This window comes from Ciconia boyciana, chromosome 2 (assembly GCF_034638445.1).
Source record: "Ciconia boyciana chromosome 2, ASM3463844v1, whole genome shotgun sequence".
In the NCBI taxonomy this organism is placed as follows: Eukaryota; Metazoa; Chordata; class Aves; order Ciconiiformes; family Ciconiidae; genus Ciconia; species Ciconia boyciana.
The window spans coordinates 45,519,145-45,537,078 of NC_132935.1; the positions used below are offsets into that span (position 1 = coordinate 45,519,145).

The following is a 17,934-nucleotide window of genomic DNA, read 5'->3' on the forward strand; positions in this document are numbered from 1 at the left end:
ATGTTGAAATTGCATGTATATATACATGCATTTAAATAAACACAGAATGCTAGCTAAACTAAAACTGGACAGAATATTTTTCAAAGTCCAAATTCTATGAAAATATGTTTTTTCAAGGGGAAAAATAATTATAATTAAAGGATAAATTAGTTTCAATTAAATTTCCATTAGAAAGATCTGTCTGATTGCTTGAGAGAAATAGAAATGTTCATTCCCTGTAACCTATTAGGTACAGCAGTAAACTCAAATTACTTTCCTATTCTGCCTGATTAAAAGGTGATGCAGTCTCAAAGACCCTCATCTGAATCAGAGCAAGAGTCTGAACACAGGTTTCTCCTGAGTGAGTGCCATAATTGTGCCTATTTCTTAATGACCTCCACTCAGAAATGTGTTTATTTGAATGCCATATGAGGAAAATTTTCAAAATTTTCATAAAATAGACTTATCTTTTGGGGAAAGAAATCATTCTAATACTTTCTGGAGAAGCACTGGTGGTTATTTTCTGCTAAAGAGAAATCAGAGACTAATGTAATTACAAACAGAGAATTAAAAATGTGCTGATCATCTCTTTGGAGGGTTATTAAGGTTTCATACCTCTCTAAACTTTGAGGCTTTATTTGCTGGAAATTAAGTTTAAGAAGAGATCACAGAAGAGTAAACATAATGATAATAGATAGCAATGCTAAAGACTGATTCTATGTTTTCATTCTGAGCCCTTGTTTACAGCTTTCTCAAATTTAAATAATTGTAGCTGGGATTTTTTTCCATGTTAGTTGCCTGCCTGAAGATATTTTTTATTTTCACGTTATAGTTTAAAACAGCTGAATCAGTTCTGTGAAATAAATTAGGAAAAGGAACTAAATGGGTTAGTCCATGTTAAAAACAAAGAAACAAACGGACATGCAGAACCACCCCCTGAAACTGCTTTTTGGGCCGCTCTGGGGTCTCAGTTCTTTGGAATGGCAACGACTGTTTCAGGGATGGGAGGAAACTTTTGCTTCCCTTGAAAAAAGAAATACAAGTTAAGATCTACTGAAAAATTTAGATGTTCTGGGCAAAATGTGGCCGTTACCGTTTTGAAGATTTCATTCTGAACGTGCTCCATCCCAATGATGTATAGGAAGAGAAGAACCTTCCCTACTTTTCCCATCTGTTAGGGTATGTTATGCTACTAGTCATGGGTAATGAGAACAGGATACACTATTTCTCCTTCAAAAGGCTATGTACTTCTTCAAGAAGAGAAGAAAGCACCTGACTCAAAAACAGAAGTGGACAGAGAAATTATGGGGAAGAAAAGTCCTTATAATTCTCACATGGTGAAATTTTTGTGGCTGTTTGGGTTTTTTTCCAACTTTAGATGCATTTCTTTTAAAGGCAGGAAAAGGTCTTTTAAAGGTCTTCCTCATGAAGGACACAAATATTGGAAGGATAAGAATTAAATCTGATTAAATAAAAGGCTGGAAAATTACCCATCAAATTGATTATTCATTATAATAAAAGCATTACTTACATGACTGCATACTCTTTTTTTTTTTTTTTTTTTCTTTTTTTCAACAGAATTCCTTACTTAAATAGCTTGTTAATACATTATGGCAGGCTGAGAACAGATTAGAGTAGCATAGTGCAAGCATCTGTGTTGGATATCAATATGTCAGCAAATTTGTATCAGCAAATGTGTAAAAAATGATATCTTACATGTATTTGCTAATAGTGCTCTGAAAAAAATTCAAAAGTGCCTATAGAAAGAAGATCCTATCATAAAACAACAAAATAAAAATTTGTTAGGGAATTCATATTTCTGTTTTCAGTGTTGGCTCTGGCTGTTAAAAGTAATATGTAGACCTCCACTGTGAAGAGAATGCACCAAAGGAAATTTTTAATAGTTGTCCCTGAGACAGGAACAATTTATTTCATATAAGGAATGGGACATAGATCCAGTGAAAAAATACAGTGTGATCACTGTTGCATGAAAGCCTATAGTCCTAAATTCTTTATGCAATAAAACTGCAACATCTTATGCTAAATTTAATTATTGCAATAGTCAGAAAGAAAGACAGGAAAAAAACTCGAATAATTAAAGAATGTGACCAGAAAATAATAGAAAACTGATAAATTAGAGAAAAATGCTGCACAAAAATCTACCAAAATTGATGTAACAGAATATATTAGTGGATAAAATACTGAAACAATGCATCACTCCAATCTTGAGAAATGCCCTGATTAGACTAAGATGATGAAAGGAAACCTTCTCAAACTTTGGATAAATTTTGAACATCTGGGATGCAAGATATATACTTGCCTTTCCCAAGTATCCTCATTCAGTATTGATATTTCACACCTTAGTTCTGTTCTTTTTCATCATTCCTTTTGCCTTATGTTAAAAGTTGAATTTGGCTTTGCCTTTCAAGGATGTTGCAACACCACTGTGGGTCTCATAACTAGACAGGCAGCAAAAAGCAATTTCTTAGAAGAAGGAAAAGCTGATGTCTTTAACCAACAGAGAGGTTGCAGGAGTCATTTAAACATATATTTTCTGTATCTGTTATTCTTTTTCTTTTCCTCTGTGTGTTTATCTTGTTATTTCTTCCAGGAAGCAGGATCAGACTCTGACACTGGCAGCCCCGACCCAACACAACTGACTTGTTCTTTTCCCAAAAGGTGACACTTTCTACTATCCTAATATTGCATAAAAAATGTCAAAAAAGTTTTTTTTTCTTTAAAATAAAAAAGAAACCTCTCTAAAGTTAAAGGGAAACAGAAAAAGCCTTACTTAATAACTTTACATTTCAAATATTGTTCGTCTTTCCTTTTCTGAATCACATAAAAAGTTAACAAGCCTTTATACAGTGGCAGTTATCATGCATCTACTAACACTGCCCCTTTGCTTTCAAAAAAGACTCTTACCTGGTGCTGTACAGTTACAGGAACATCAACATCTTTAACACACAGGGCCCATTAAATTTATCCAAATTAACACACCACAGATTAGGGATTGTATCACTATGTACATGCTGAAGAGAAACGAATTGACATCACATACAGAATCACAGAAAATATGGATGATGGGCCAGAGGTGTGGTCATCTACTGCATATCTCTATGCAAGGTAGGAGCAGCTACACACCAGCTTATGCTTATAAGGATCCAGTGATGGAAATTCAATGGCCTCATCAGGAGCTCTATTTCAGTACTGAATGATACTAGCACCTCAGAAGTTTTTCTCTATCGTATAACTGAAGCCAGCTTAATGATGGTCTTAAAGTCAGTGAACATAGAGATAATTTATGACTTTTGCTATTTTTCTTATAAGACAACCGTAGTTCTAGTTAGAGTGGGAACAAATCCTCTTTTCTTCTGAAACATTAAATACTCTTAAATTTAGAACAGGAGGCCAACCAAAGACTGAAAATTACTTCAACTGTTTAGGACTGAAAGACTCAAAGTTTATCACTTTTTCCAAGAACTGACACCTGGCTAAACTCTGGCTGAAAATCTAATTTTTCCTGGATGCAGCATTAACCTATTCATAAAAGGGATTCATTACTTATGCTTCCTAAGCAGTTTTGAGTACATGTGAAGTACTTTAGTGGAATCACATCAGGATGCAAGTCTCAGCCATTGAGCAAACTATATTCATGATAGACCTCAAAATATGTTCTGTGCCTTCACTTTATATGTTTATGTGTCTATTGGCATTAATTTTAAAATTTATCTGAATATATAAACATTTTCAGTAGTTTCCCATGCTTTTTAACTTTCCATACTTGACTTACTGGAAACAGAGAACAAAATTACAGGAAATTTAAGTGGGAAAATTAACGTAACTGCATTTGAGGATTTTACACACACTAACAGCTAAATAAGGAAGGGAACACAAGTCTTCTGAGACACCAAGTTGGTCCTGATTAATATAGTAAGAAAATTATAGCGGCACTGATGTGAATGATACCAGCTATAAACATCAATGATTCACCATCCTGACATATTGCCGGCATAGACTGCCTTTCACAATTATCCACACATTTCATTTTAGAGCTGATCTGACACCTGAATATGTTTCCTGTTTTATGCTGAAAAAAGTGTGCTTTTTATTGTAATCTCCAAATATGTTTGCATGACACTTTGAAGATAGAAGGCAGATGACTGAACTATAGAAAGCATTTTCTCACAATTAAAAGGAGATGCTTGGATGAAGCTGAAGAACATTAGTAAACTCAAGCAAACAAGGCAAACTTGCTTGCACAGAAGTGCAATCTTTTATATCATTCTTCATGATTTACCTGAAAAATTTAATAAACTTTTTTCTATCCCCCCATACGGAAAAATTGCTTAAATATTTAAGTTATTTACCAATTTATCAAAGATACTTAAACCTTGTTAAAATATACACACTTATACATGCAAGCACATGCACACACACTCAAAACACACACATTAAAACTGCATATAAGAAATATAAGACGTACCAAAAAGACATACACAGTTCAACTAGCTTTGAAGTACTGAACAGGACAAGGCCACCTGCTCATTTCTGAAGCTAGTGATATAAGTACCTGCTTTTCTGGACTACTGAAGATTTGACCAATCCTAACATTGGAATTAGTTGGCTGTTAATGGGGCTTTACTCCTCAAAATAGAGGATAGGGTGAAACAAGCTTCTTCCAGGATAAATTAGAAATATTTATTCATAGCAAATTCTATCACCTGTTCTGTTGAAAATGACTCACAGATATATTTTAATGTCAGAAGTGGTATCATTAGATTATCTTGCCTGACAAATTGCTTAACATGGATTACAGATTTTCATCCACATGCTAGTGTCACTGTCCCACTAGCATCAGTCTGAATAAAACTGGTGGTAAAAAAAGAAAAAAAAAGCAGTTTAAAAGCTATCAACTTCTCTTACCAGTACCTTCTACTGATTAATCGTCAGAACTTTTACAGTTTCTAACTTCTTTAAACTTGCATGACTTTGATTTCTACTCTTTCTTTTTACCTGTTTCTTTTTAGGGTTTAAGAGTTCTTCGGTGCCTTGTATTTTCTCTCTGTTAAGGTACTTTCACCCCATAATCAACACACCTATTGAATTTTTAATAAATTACTTCATAGGCTTATCAATTTATGTATTTACCTCCCCAGGTCTTAAGTTATTTGCATCTCCATGAATGTTCTTTTTACATCAAACATAGCCCTTTTTGCCGTTATTTCACAATGAATCTTTTAATACAATAAAATTAAAATGGGATTTTTGTACTCAGCCTGCTTTACCTACTTTGCATGTCAAAAATTATTATTTCAACCCAAAAATCTTGACAATGAAGAGCTTTATACTCATGAGATATGTATTTTTACATGGTATTTTGAAAACATTCTACAGAACCTTTTTTTATAATCCACTATTGTTTTAGTAGTGTGTGAATGTGATTGTCGGGGTTTGGGGGTTTTTTGTACTTTTTTACTATCTAAAATTGTAAATATTGAATTGGGAGATCAGTGCTCCTTTCTGAATTTATGTCAATAAAACTATTTTTCACACAGTCAAGAGAGAGCTTTTTAAAATCTACTTTTATGCTTCAAATTTTAATGGTCTTCCTGATTATTTAGAAGGTCCTAATCACATTAAGAATAGTGACTTATTGCCTTGCTTAGGGCAAGTCTCCTCCTCTTTCTTTTCCTTGTAATCTGACAGGGGAAAAAAAAAAGAAAAAAAAGAATACAGTAACAAGAAAATAGTGATTTATTAGACGACTATTATAAATATGAATCTGCTAGACATAAATCACATAATAACCTCTGACATCTCTGATTAAGATGCAGAAGATCCTGCCTTTTAGGTGCTTGAGGCTGACAGAACCATAAAAATGGAAAATGGCATCCCAGTTTTCTATATCATTCATGAGAAGAGTCAGAGCCTTTGGAATGGATGCTAAAGGAGAAAACACACTCCACACATGCAGGCAACTATGAAGAAAACATTGGCCATGGTGGCAGATGAGTTCTGAGTTTTATTTAACATGCTTGGACTATATTCCCTTCCTGACAGTTAAATCAGTGAAGTCCTCTGCTGGGTGTAGACATTAATATTTATTTAGTGTTTTAATATTTTTACTGTCACCAGAAGTGGTAGTATTCTCTCATACTGAAACACTAAAATATTAATGTGTATTCAGTAAAATCTGGCAGTTCATATTCTCCACTGTAGCACTTCTGTCATGAAGAGAAACTTAGAGAAATCTCTCTAACTGAGGAAAATTAAAATTCTATTTAAAAAGACAAACTTAAGGTAGTAAGTCTCTCTAACCAAAACTGCTCTTGTGAAGTTCCTTGGAATTTTAGTCAGTATTAAGGAGCAAAAGAAGGAGAAAAAATGCTTTCAGACAGATTTAGTAAAGTCCTGTCCTAGTGGCATGAGGGACAGTTATTGAAATTGCCACTATACAGCAGAAGAAAATACCAGCATGCTTGGGTGAAAGTTGCATCCTAGTTTCTAAAGATTATTAGTCTAAATATGAAAAAAAGTTTTTGAAACATCTCATTCCAATCTAAGCAAGCTATGTAATGCAGATACATTTTGATTAGTAAGTGGTGTGATATTTAGTAATTCACTTTGACAAAGAAGACATGACCCACAACCCACGTTCTGTCGGGCTCCTGACCAACACACTCAGTCCTGCATACAAATGATAAATCTGCTCCTTCTCAGGACGTCCAACATCCTGATCAATATAGAAGGAAATATACTTTGGAAACATTAATTCTGAAGCACTACTTCTCACTCCTGGGCAAATTCGTATGAAGTTTAGCACAGACCACTTGCGAGTCCTACTTAAAATGAATATTAGCCACAGAAGCTGTATCTATACTAACAAATTAAGCATGTATGGGACTGTTTGTTGACACTATAGCCAGCTAGCATGGACCAGACCACATCCATACTATGAAACTCTTTAATCCCCTAAAACAGAGTGCTCACATGCAACGGCTCATTACAAATGCTCCTTCACCCATGGTAATTCTCAAGCTACACCACGAATTTTCTGGGAGAGTGCTAGATGGTTCATTTGGCCCAAAATCCATGGTAGTGATAATTCTAAAATAAATTAAGACTATAGATGATGGCTTTCCACTATCTGGGAATGTTCTATGATATTTACTCCTAGTGAAGTGCGGACTGAACAATTTGAGTTTAGCTGAGAATACGGAACTAAACCCACTTAAGAGACACTAAGTGATGATATCGTTCTGGAAAAAGGCATTACTATCTTCCTGGATTTATCTCTGCCCAATGACAGGTGATTGTCTCTTCTGAAGTAGAAACACAGAATAATTCTATCTTCTCAATTTTCCTGAAAAGAATGACATGAACTCAGTCTCTGTCATGGAAGAACAGGAAGTGTGGGAGAGGGAACACTCTGCAGTAGAAGAACCAAGGTTTCTTTTCTTCATTGTTTTCATTAGGTTTCCTGAGCTATCATGCTATCAATCAATCTCTGAGAATATAATAGTTTCAAACCCTGTTAGCCTGCCCTTTTGCCATTCAACTCATTCTCCAAGGAAAACAAATTTATAATGAAAGTAGCATGTGAGGTACTATAGAAGGGAAGTTTGAAGGTGATCACAAAGCACCAGAGCAACTTTATATAAGTTGCCTCTGCTTCAGTAATACACATGGGGCTTGTACAAATGTGTCTAGAAACACACTGCTAAAATGGAGACATTTATGATGCTGGCATAAAAGCTGAACAAAACCTTGAGTCTCTACAGAGGTTCAGTGTAGTAGTAGTAATGGGAAGCTGTTTTTCTTGGTTTTACTTGGTTTCATGTTTAGTGAAACCATGGTTAAGTCCTATAGTACCTGCTATAGAAAGCTATAGAAAACTAGAATATAGTGAAGATTAATACTCCAATGTCAGAAGCTGTAATTTCATTGCAATGATTTTTCTACTTCCACTTTTTATTATTTACAGGTTTTAGTCAGCTAAAGAATCTGTTTGAAACATTTTAACACTTTATAAGCTTATCCATGTTTACAGACAATAAAGAATAACTGAATATGAATAACATGATAAAGAAACACATAAATGGTATTCCTATATCACTTAAACTGGAATTGCCTCTCTGCTGGGAAATCCTCTGTTAATACAGACTGAGAATGGAGGATCTACACTTCTTTCCAAACAGTTTGGAGAGCTGGATGATAAGAAAAAACAGCATCTTTGTACTCTTTTCTGTGCTTCCACACAACAGTGCCACGAAGGCATTGGTTTAGGTTTACTGCTTTGTGGACTGACTCCTTGGCTGTAACTAATTTCTGCTACACGGCTGAAAAGAGAAAAAAAAAAAGCCCTGCATTGGTATACAATACCAGGGGATAAAGGAGGAGGGGAAAATTTTCTTAAGCTATTTTTCTTAAATGGCTAAAAATGAGTGAATGCAAAGAGTATCAACAAAGGAAAATGGTAGAAGAAATGAAAAGAAGGACCTTTAAATTACAGAAAACTATATGGCACAGATTCTGTACATTTCTATTCAAACAGTATAATAAAATCTTTGGATAAGTCACAAGGAAGAGTCATCCTGGCTCCAACAGGCTTACTTCTCAGAGAAGAGCTACCTTGGTGCTTACTGTTTTCCAGGCTCAAGGCCTGAAGTAATCAGAGGTTACCAGAAAAAAAAAAAAAAAAAGCATGTCACAAGTGAGATTTTTCATCTCTCTCAAAGCTTGACTGCACTCTAAGAGCGTTGTTCATATCACGCCCTCAGTGCAATGTCTTCACAGAGTGACTAACTTTTCCTGTTAATTGTCTCCCTACATGACCACTACTAAAGAGTCAATGTTTGCACACACCTGGTAGTTAAAGGACATACCACAGCGATGGGACGTGTTGCATTTGGGATGTTCTACTCCTTGATGAAGACTCCAGACCTCCCAGCCAACGTAGCAGTAAAAGAACTCCTTTCACTTTTCTGTTCCAGATCCTTTCACTTTTCTGTTCCAGATTGCTAGCAGAGAGGTTTTTTTCAGACTATAAATTTGGTTTCTTATTTTTGAAGTCTCTGATGTAAAAAGTTTCTGAATTTTATTGAGCTGTTCCATCTGTAATCTGCCTCCCTAAGGAAAGTATAGTGCACCTATGTGACCTACAAAAACTATGAAATGTACCATGTATAGAATCATAGCATCGTTTAGGTTGAAAAAGACCTTTAAGATCATGAAGTGCAACTCTATGTCAGTATAAGGTCTTCCCAATGGGAAACACTTTTTAAAAATACAATTTTTCATACTTCTTTTTGATATTCTATCTCTGCCTAGATGAAACTTCAGAAAAGACCAAATTACCTTTTACATAATTTTGACCCCAAAACCCCCAACCAACATACACAGGAAAGCACTTAGATGAATGGAAAGTGACTAATTTTTTTCATCTCTTTTTCACCTCCTTTTCCTCTCCTCATGTTTTAGATACAAAATGATGAGCATCTGGAAAACTGCTTTTCACAGTTTTTAAAACAGAGGGAAGACCATATATATTAATTCTGAATGAATTCAGAATTAAAAATTAAATACCATGTACAATAATGTCCCTATTCAATTTGCTACTCATAGCTTTAACTTTCTAAACTTATTTCATTATCTCTTCCCTTTTATTACAGTTAAGGCAAACTGAAGAAACTGGAAAACATAAGACAAAAGTTTTCAGAATGGTATTGCATATTTTAAGGACCCTGCTCTTAGTCTTAGTGAAATCTTACATTGCAGCCACTGTTAGTTGCATCAACATACGTGAAAGCAACCAAATTGATTGCTATTTCTTTAGCTTCTCAATTAGAAAAATAAATGTTATACTGGTTAAATGTGACATTAAAGTAAAGCTACAAAACCCATACAGCATTATGGAGACATAAAATAGTTTCCTAGTCAAAATCAGTTTATTTCTAATGTTGCTATGCCTTCTGGTTTGGCTCTGTATCTACTGACACGAGGACTTCTGACATTGACTTCAAAGGGAAAAAAAATGATCTCTTTCTGCAAGGTGGTCACATGCAGTTTCCAGTTGCAGTGTTATGTTCTGGCTTCTCAACTGGTCTGACAAAGTGGTAATTTATTTTATACTTTCTCATCATACCTTGAGAATTTTGCACATTATCTCATAAACTGAAAATGTTTTCTCAGCTCGTGTCCAATCCCAGGTTGTGACCTTGGAAAAAAGAAAACAAACAAAACAAACAGGAAAAGAAAGTAAGTTATTTTTGTTTATTTCAAGAATTAAGTTTAATAAAAAAAATAAAAATCTATCCCTAAACTATTAACATCCAGTATAATGTATACAGAAAGACCAAGCACTTTCTCTGAGTAATAACTACCAGGGACCAGACTGTTCCATCCAGGCAGTGCTTAGGAGCTGCCCTGTCTCCTTGTGCTCTATGCTGAATGATGAGGCTTCCCCGGGAACTGGTGGGGGTTGCATTGAGATCCTGAGAGGATGCAACCCTTGAATTCCTCTCACAGAGCCTTGACTATAAGAAGGTATGTTTTTCACCACTTCCCTCCTTGTAACTGCATGCCACCATTTGCTCCCAGTCACCTACATTGTTTGCAAATCCATAAAACCAAATTCTCCAACCTCGCAATGTCCCAGACACTTACCCCACATGCCTTGGAATCCAGGGGAAAAACTAATAAGAAACAACAGAGGCAAATACGCATTTTTTTTTCCTAAGCAAGATTAATCTACTCCTAAATTCTAACAAACTAAGATTTGAAGAATAGTCTATTTCTCCTCTTTGTCTTAGGATTTGACAATTGCTTTTAACAGTATGAATTTTAAGCAACTATTTTGCAAAAAATTGTGTCAATAAAAGAGTTCAATAAAATCATGCAAGGGTAAGGGTTAAGACTTAAATAAGACAGAAAGGGATAGATGAATATATTCAGTAAGGGAAGAGTCAAGGCGCTATCACAGCAATCTATAAATAACTTTCCAAGAAAACTGCGAGAAGGAAAGAGGAGAATTATTCACAGTCTCAAAAGACAAGAACACACAAAATAGAATGAAAATTGAGGCTATATATGGGAAAAAAAAAAATCTTAATGGCAAGAAGTGTTGAACAGTGGCTCAGCTCCAAAGGCAGGCAGTTGTATCTTTACAATGATTAGGTAAGATGAAGAGGCTGATGAAGACAGAAGTTTATTTGGTTTTCAAGATTCAAGAATATTAAGTTCTTTGAAAAATGCATCATAAAGTGTTATCCACAGCATATAAAAGAAAATATTATATGAGACCAATTTATCTTTTATCTAAAGAGAAAACAATCATGAATAGACACAACATGGCTGAGAAGCATCTATGGGTTTGGAGCCTTGGTATAACACTTTCTTGATCAAAATTATTTTGGTGTTGTATGAGAAAATTCTATCCCTAACTAATTTTTAGGTATAAATGCAATTGTAATTGAAACTCCTTTGAGGAAATCACAGTCAGGAATGAAAAGTTCAAAAATACAGTGTCATAGTTCCTCTTCTATTAGAATTTTATTTATTTGCAGTCATCCTTAAACTCAGTTTTCACTATCTTATTGAAGTATGGGTATTAAGACAGATTTCTAAGAAAGGGAATGACTAAATACTGAGAATCAACAAATTGTTTGATATAGAATGAGGAGGTAGAGAAATATTGGAAATATACAATCTTTATGCCTGAGTTTTAAGAAGCTATTCAGAGATGTGATGAACAACATGTAAAATGCTTTTGGCAAGGAAAGAAAGAAAGGGGAAAAAAAAAGCTGCTCTTTCTACTGTGGACAAAAAATTAACTTTCTCACCATGAACAGAGAAATGGGGAGAGGAGTCTTGCTACAGCTCCACTGAGCCTAAAACACCAGCCGCACAAGCTGAAGTCATATTGCCCCACCAGGAAAAGTAGTTACTGTTGCTGCTGAAGCACAAAGGCATTTGGAACCTATGTTTAAAAGCTTACTGTAGGCTCCATACCTTGGGGAAAAATATCAGAGCTCCTCCTTCTCCCCTGGTTTTCTGCTTTTGTTTGTACTTCTAAAGGGATTTATTTTCAGGTCAAAACAAAACTCGCATATAAAGATATGTGCAAAGCAAAAGCAACTGTAGAATTAAGACACCCATAGAAATTGCTGGTTCTGTTCACTTTTAATATTTTAATTTAAAAGCTTGAGTAGCAAGAGAAAAGGTGTTAGCAGCTCTTTCTCAATTAAAGTCCATTCTCTCTGAGATTTCCAACTATAAACTATAAGAAAGTGAAACCCACCAGACTTGACACACTTAATAATTCTAAAGGAGAAAATGTACCAGGAAATAACATAAAAAGAAAAAAAGTAATTTTGTTTAAAGCTTTCAAAATGCAAATAAGATATGTTAGAACTGCTCATTTATCTGAGTATGGAAAGTTGAAGTACTACTGATGAAACGGATAAAAAAAGAGGCAGAAAAGAGGCAGGGGGAGGCCGCTGATATACACTGTTTAGAAACATGCTTCTCTAATGTGTTAGACTTCAGCAGAGACCAGGGAAGTACTTTCATTTGATGTTCTGGTTAAAAAGTTGGCAGTACATCTCTGTTCAGAAAACAACTTAATCCAAGGAGTTTACACTGCAAATATAATTAAAACTGGTTTTATTCTTATAACTACACTTTACACATCTCATAAATAGAAGCTCTAAAGCTGCAGCATTGAAAGTTTGTTCTTCACCTTTCATAATCCCTGGAAGAGATGAACACATATACCTGCAAGATAGGAAACATAACTGTATGTGTAAAAGTTTGTGTACAGAAAATAGGATTTTAGAAGTCCTTTTAGAAGGCCTACTGCAGTCTTTGATAAGAAGATAATTTTGCTGGGCGTATAAGTGTGCAATTATTACATACATTACATGTTTTTAAGGTTGCTCTATAGGAACTCTTCCTCTGTTTGTCCTTTAAAAAGGACATGTTTGTCATTCTGCTTCCTTCCTACTCCATGGAGAGAAAATATTTTTCTCTATGTTTGAACTGTCTTTCTATTTTAGAATAAGAACCAGAATCTGGCAAAACAAAACCATGTTGTGCTTGCAGCTCAGCTGAAGCAAGACCTATAAAGACTTCAAGGATCGGTGGCTTGTCTCATACAGCAGCAGCTTGCCAAAATTGTCCTCACATCACCGTGGTTCACAGCCCTATTATGAACATGTTCCTCCCACACCCATTAATCATCACCCATTACCCGTTTACCCACCAGCGGCATATTACTCCTGGAAACTTATGACTGAATCCTCTGTAAAGAGGCTTGTAGTTCCTTCCACAGTGCTTACAAAAGAATAATCTTCCTCTTTTGTATTGAACAGGAGCTCTCAGCATTATTTCTGCTTCTGTCTAGTGTCTAGAATGGAGGTGGCTTTGTTTGATGGGCAGCAAATGCTTGGGTAGGTCTGCCAAAGCCAGGAGAGCTGCTTTTGAATTAAGGTGCTTGGCAGCATAATCTGACATTTTAATCTGATCCTGAAAAATATGCACCAACAAAAGCCAAACTCCCATTACTAGCCATGGTAGAGCCAAACTCCCATACCAGTGAACTAGTGTACCAACATTGAACATACGAAGTTTTCAGTTCATACTTACTTCCATTTTTCATGTCTTTCATGTGTTCTTAAACACTTTGCTAAACAAACATGGATAGTGACTGATGAATGATGTAAAGACTTGCAAGCTGGCTTTGAACTACCTCAGGAACAGGTTGCCCAGAGAAGTGGTAGATGTCCCATCCCTGGAAACATTCAAGGTCAGGTTGGACGGGGCTCTGAGCAACCTGATCTAGTTGAAGATGTCCCTGCTTATTGCAGGGGGGTTGGACTTGATGACCTTTAAAGGTCCCTTCCAACCCAAACTATTCTGATTCTATGATTCAGGCAGGAAGGAGCTACAGCCTGGATCTGGCAACACAGAGTTTAGCAGCAGTCAGAAAGGTCACGCAATGAACAGAACAAATGACTCCATATGACTCCGTGCTACTGGTATGGGACTGCTACTGGCTCCTTAGCTACTGGCTTAACAGTTAGCTAGAGGATATCTCTGTTTACTGCAGTTTAGATGTACCATAAAACTGTGAAAGCAGATTGCTGAGTATGAGACAACAGCTAAAATTTTGCCCAGTGTTTCCAGTCAGATTCCAATTAATATATTTAACCTGAACAATTTCATTTGCTTCCCTACCCTTCTTTTGGTGCTCCCAAGCAGCATAAAAGTTACATTCAGGATGAAATCTAAATACAGAGATATTGCCATTTCCACAGCATGCAAAAAGCTTTGATATTTCCCCAAATATCAGCAGTTTAACTAGAATGATAGTTCAGTTTAAATCTAACCATCTTGCTTCAGGCTTGTTCTGCCTGCCAAAGGAAAATGAAAAGCCCCCTTTTAGCACAAGTGGATTTCTTTTGTATTTTTCTAAGTGCTCAGCTAAGTGGGGGAAAAGAAATTCTTGTTAGATGCACAATCATCTGATGAACAGCTATTTTCTATCACTTCTATACCACATACCCTGGAACGTTTCAGTGCTGTAAGTTGCAATCCTGTTAGCTCAATGAGTGATATCTCATTGTGAAAGCTTTGTACATATTACATGCAATTATTTTATTTAATAACATTTATTCCCACTAAGCATGAGAAATATACTTACTGGAGGTGCTATAAATTTATACAGGGAAGATCCCCTCAGTGCTAGAAACTTTGGTGTGTACATTCGATCCTGAAGGGAGTCTTGTTCCCGTTCTTCCGTCCAGCCCATGTAGACTATCTGACAGAAAAATCAATAGTGTTGAAAAATTCCTCAGACACTTTCTTCAAATGAATTGCAAATATTTCATGCAAGTAAGCTGATGTCTGTCAAATTTTACATAGCTACAAACCTTGAACCATTGACACAATATGGTGCATTGGCAGTTCACTTACAATCACGTACTTATATAAAGGATGCCTGTTATGAAAATCCAAAAACATCAGAACAAATATTTATTGTACTAGCAACAACAAAAAAGCTAAACCACATACTCAGTGGATGTTAAAGGTCTATTATCTCATTAAAAGCTCCCTGAAGTAATTCCACATATTTGCTGACAGATCATGTCAGAGAAACTTAATGCAACTGAAGTGTAAGGAACCACTAGGCAGGAATACAAAATCAAGTAACCGTTGTTACACTGCAATGTAGATACAGTCTCCACATACAAGTTCACAATTATGCATTAAACAATATGATCTTAGAAATTTTATTTCCAAATAATGACAAGCTTTTTTTTTTCCCCCCCTTAAAATCCGTATGTAGGAGTTTTGAACCTCCTTGCTTAGGAATAGCAAATTAACAGACTGTTTTCAGACACTATTTTGAACAGACTTCATCTACAGCTAAGAAGTAACCAGAATACCGTTGACTCTTACCACTACTTGCAGATCTTCTGACATAGATGTATGAACTAGAACTTATTCAAACCCATTTTAGGATCTAATTCCCTACCTAACCATCCATTAAGTTTGAGTAATTTAATATCGAATCCTTAAAGAGTAACAGAGTATGAGTCACCAATATGCCAACTTCTGGAGAACATCTGAGCAGGGAGTAGACACATCATGCAACTTCTGATTTATAACCATGCCATTAGTAATAAAATACAATTTCCAGTGTGCACTGGTACACTACTGCTATGGAAAATAGATCAACCCATATTTCATACAGTGCTGCTAATGGAATAGATCTATTTTCAAATCTCTTTGTGAAACAGATTTCTACATTAAGTAGGCATGGGACATTCTCTGTCTTAAATGTCAGTAATGACAATGTAAGGAAAACAGTTTAGGAAAAATAACTACCATCATATTAACAGTCAATGAGTTAGTAAGTTTACCAATGGTATAAATGTACCTAAAATGAATGTTTGTACTGCATGTTTTATCCTTTGAGATTTTGTATGTCATATACTTTTAAAAAAGAGATTTATACAAGTTTATTTCATTACTGTTGGGAAGAGGATTTTCATTAAAAGTTCTCCATGAAATATATATTAAAATAAATGGGGGGGGGGTGGTGGTGTCTTTTTTTTTTCCCCCCTTCTTTTTCTCTGTTGGATTGTATTGCAACACACTGGAAATGAATGGCTTTTTCAAATCCCCATGTATGAAATCTACACTACTACCCTCCATCACAGTTTATTAGACATTTTATGGTCTATAAAAAGAGACAGGGAGAAGGTCCATTCCTCTAACACTTACAGTGAAACCTCAACATTTAATTCTTTTGCCAATAGCACACACTAATACTGTAATATAGTCTTGGGTCCAATGAATAACGTGTTTAAGTATCTGCTGGTTTGGTGATTAAACAAGTTTATAAAACTCAAAAAGAAGACAGAGCTGTACCACAATACTCAAGAATTAAGCAGAGTGCTCAACACTATATTGTCATGCAATAAGTAAAAAGCCATGTTCTCTGAAATCTCATTCATTCCTGAACAAAGAAATAGTCAGAAAAAAACCCAACTGACAGGTACAGTAAGAGAAATTTTAAATTATTTCAATTCAATGTTTATTCAGATTTCCCTAATTTCTGCTGGTTTGTATGTTATCCAATGCAGGATAAGTATGGATCCCCATCACTCTGACTTGGTAGGAATCTGTAGAGCTCAGTGACTGAGAGGGGCTACACAGAAGAGTAAAATTAGTATAAAAAATTGTACTACTATGTGCAGAAGTTTGGCACATTTTCCTCTCTGTAACTGAAAGGGAATGAATGATCTCTAATTTCTAGGAATTGAGACATCTATGCTTTTAAATTAATTAAACTGAATTGATTTGGTTCTCTCTTGATTTGTTTCATTAAAGTCGGACACACAGTAAGATATCATCTTGCTGATGATATTTAATATCACTGTAGCACCGTATGCAATCCGTTTTCAGTTAGCGTTTTTCTTTTTCACATTCCTCATTTCTACTTCTACTATTCATCAGAATAACAGGATACAGTCACTCATGCTGTGCAGATGTATTGATATTTCACATTTGATTGCTTCAATACTAAAGCAGCCATGAAATTTAAGGCAATTTCTCCTTTAAATATTTCTCCCTTGCCTCTGTAGATCATGAGGAGAAATTAGATTGATTTTTCAGACAACCTGCTGTACCAAGGTTTTATTAACAAAAAGGCATTTCCCCTTCAGACTAAATACCTACTATTAGAACAACTGTTAAGCAAAAACTACATGATTGTAATTAGGAACACCTACAAAGTTGTTTGAGTGCATGTGCATGTTCACATGTGTGGATTAAAATAGCATGGGCTAGATTCTGGAAAACAGGGCAAAACTGAACATATACTTGATAACTATTTTATTCATGTGTTCCTAAAGTGGTCTCAGTTTATCTAAACACACTGAACATGTGAAGTTAGATAAAATATTGTAATGTTTACATAATAAAGCTGAGAAACTGTTGAAAACTTTTCACTTATGAGATAAAATAGAGGCCACATTCTTGAGACATTTATGTTACTGGTAAACATTTTGACTTCTAAAAGACTTGAAGAACGACTTCAAGAAAATTATTTATTTGGAAAGGGATCTTAACTTTCCAAATGAATAGTTCATGTGTATATATGTATTGAAATAGTGGATGAATATGAAATTTGACTTGTGAGTTTTGGAACATATCTTAATGCTGTACATGTGCCCTTGGCCCAAAATATGGAATTTCATGAGATTCTATCTGAAAAGAAATGTTTACAACCACAGACACATGATGAAAGGAAATAAATGTGAATCACAAATAGACAGTGCATAGCATGCCCCTTTATAAATTTAAAAGCCAGGTTAGTTTTTGAATCTTAGAAAAGTTTTTTTGAGTCCCTGTAAACTGCTGACCATTATCAACAAAGGTGGCGGT

The 17,934-nt window shown here is 35.2% G+C and overlaps 1 protein-coding gene across 5 annotated transcripts in view; it reads right to left on the reverse strand.

Moving 5' to 3' along the window:
* The window catches only part of SNTG1 (syntrophin gamma 1), a 347,398-nt gene that overhangs the window by 40,392 nt on the left and 289,072 nt on the right, over positions 1–17,934 (reverse strand). For all 5 annotated transcript variants that reach the window (XM_072852507.1, XM_072852506.1, XM_072852508.1 and 2 more), the window contains 2 exons: positions 14,684–14,800; positions 10,127–10,198 (listed from right to left, as the gene is read on the reverse strand). In XM_072852507.1, coding sequence (XP_072708608.1) covers positions 10,127–10,198; positions 14,684–14,800 — 189 coding nt within the window. The remainder of the gene's footprint in view (positions 1–10,126; positions 10,199–14,683; positions 14,801–17,934) is intronic.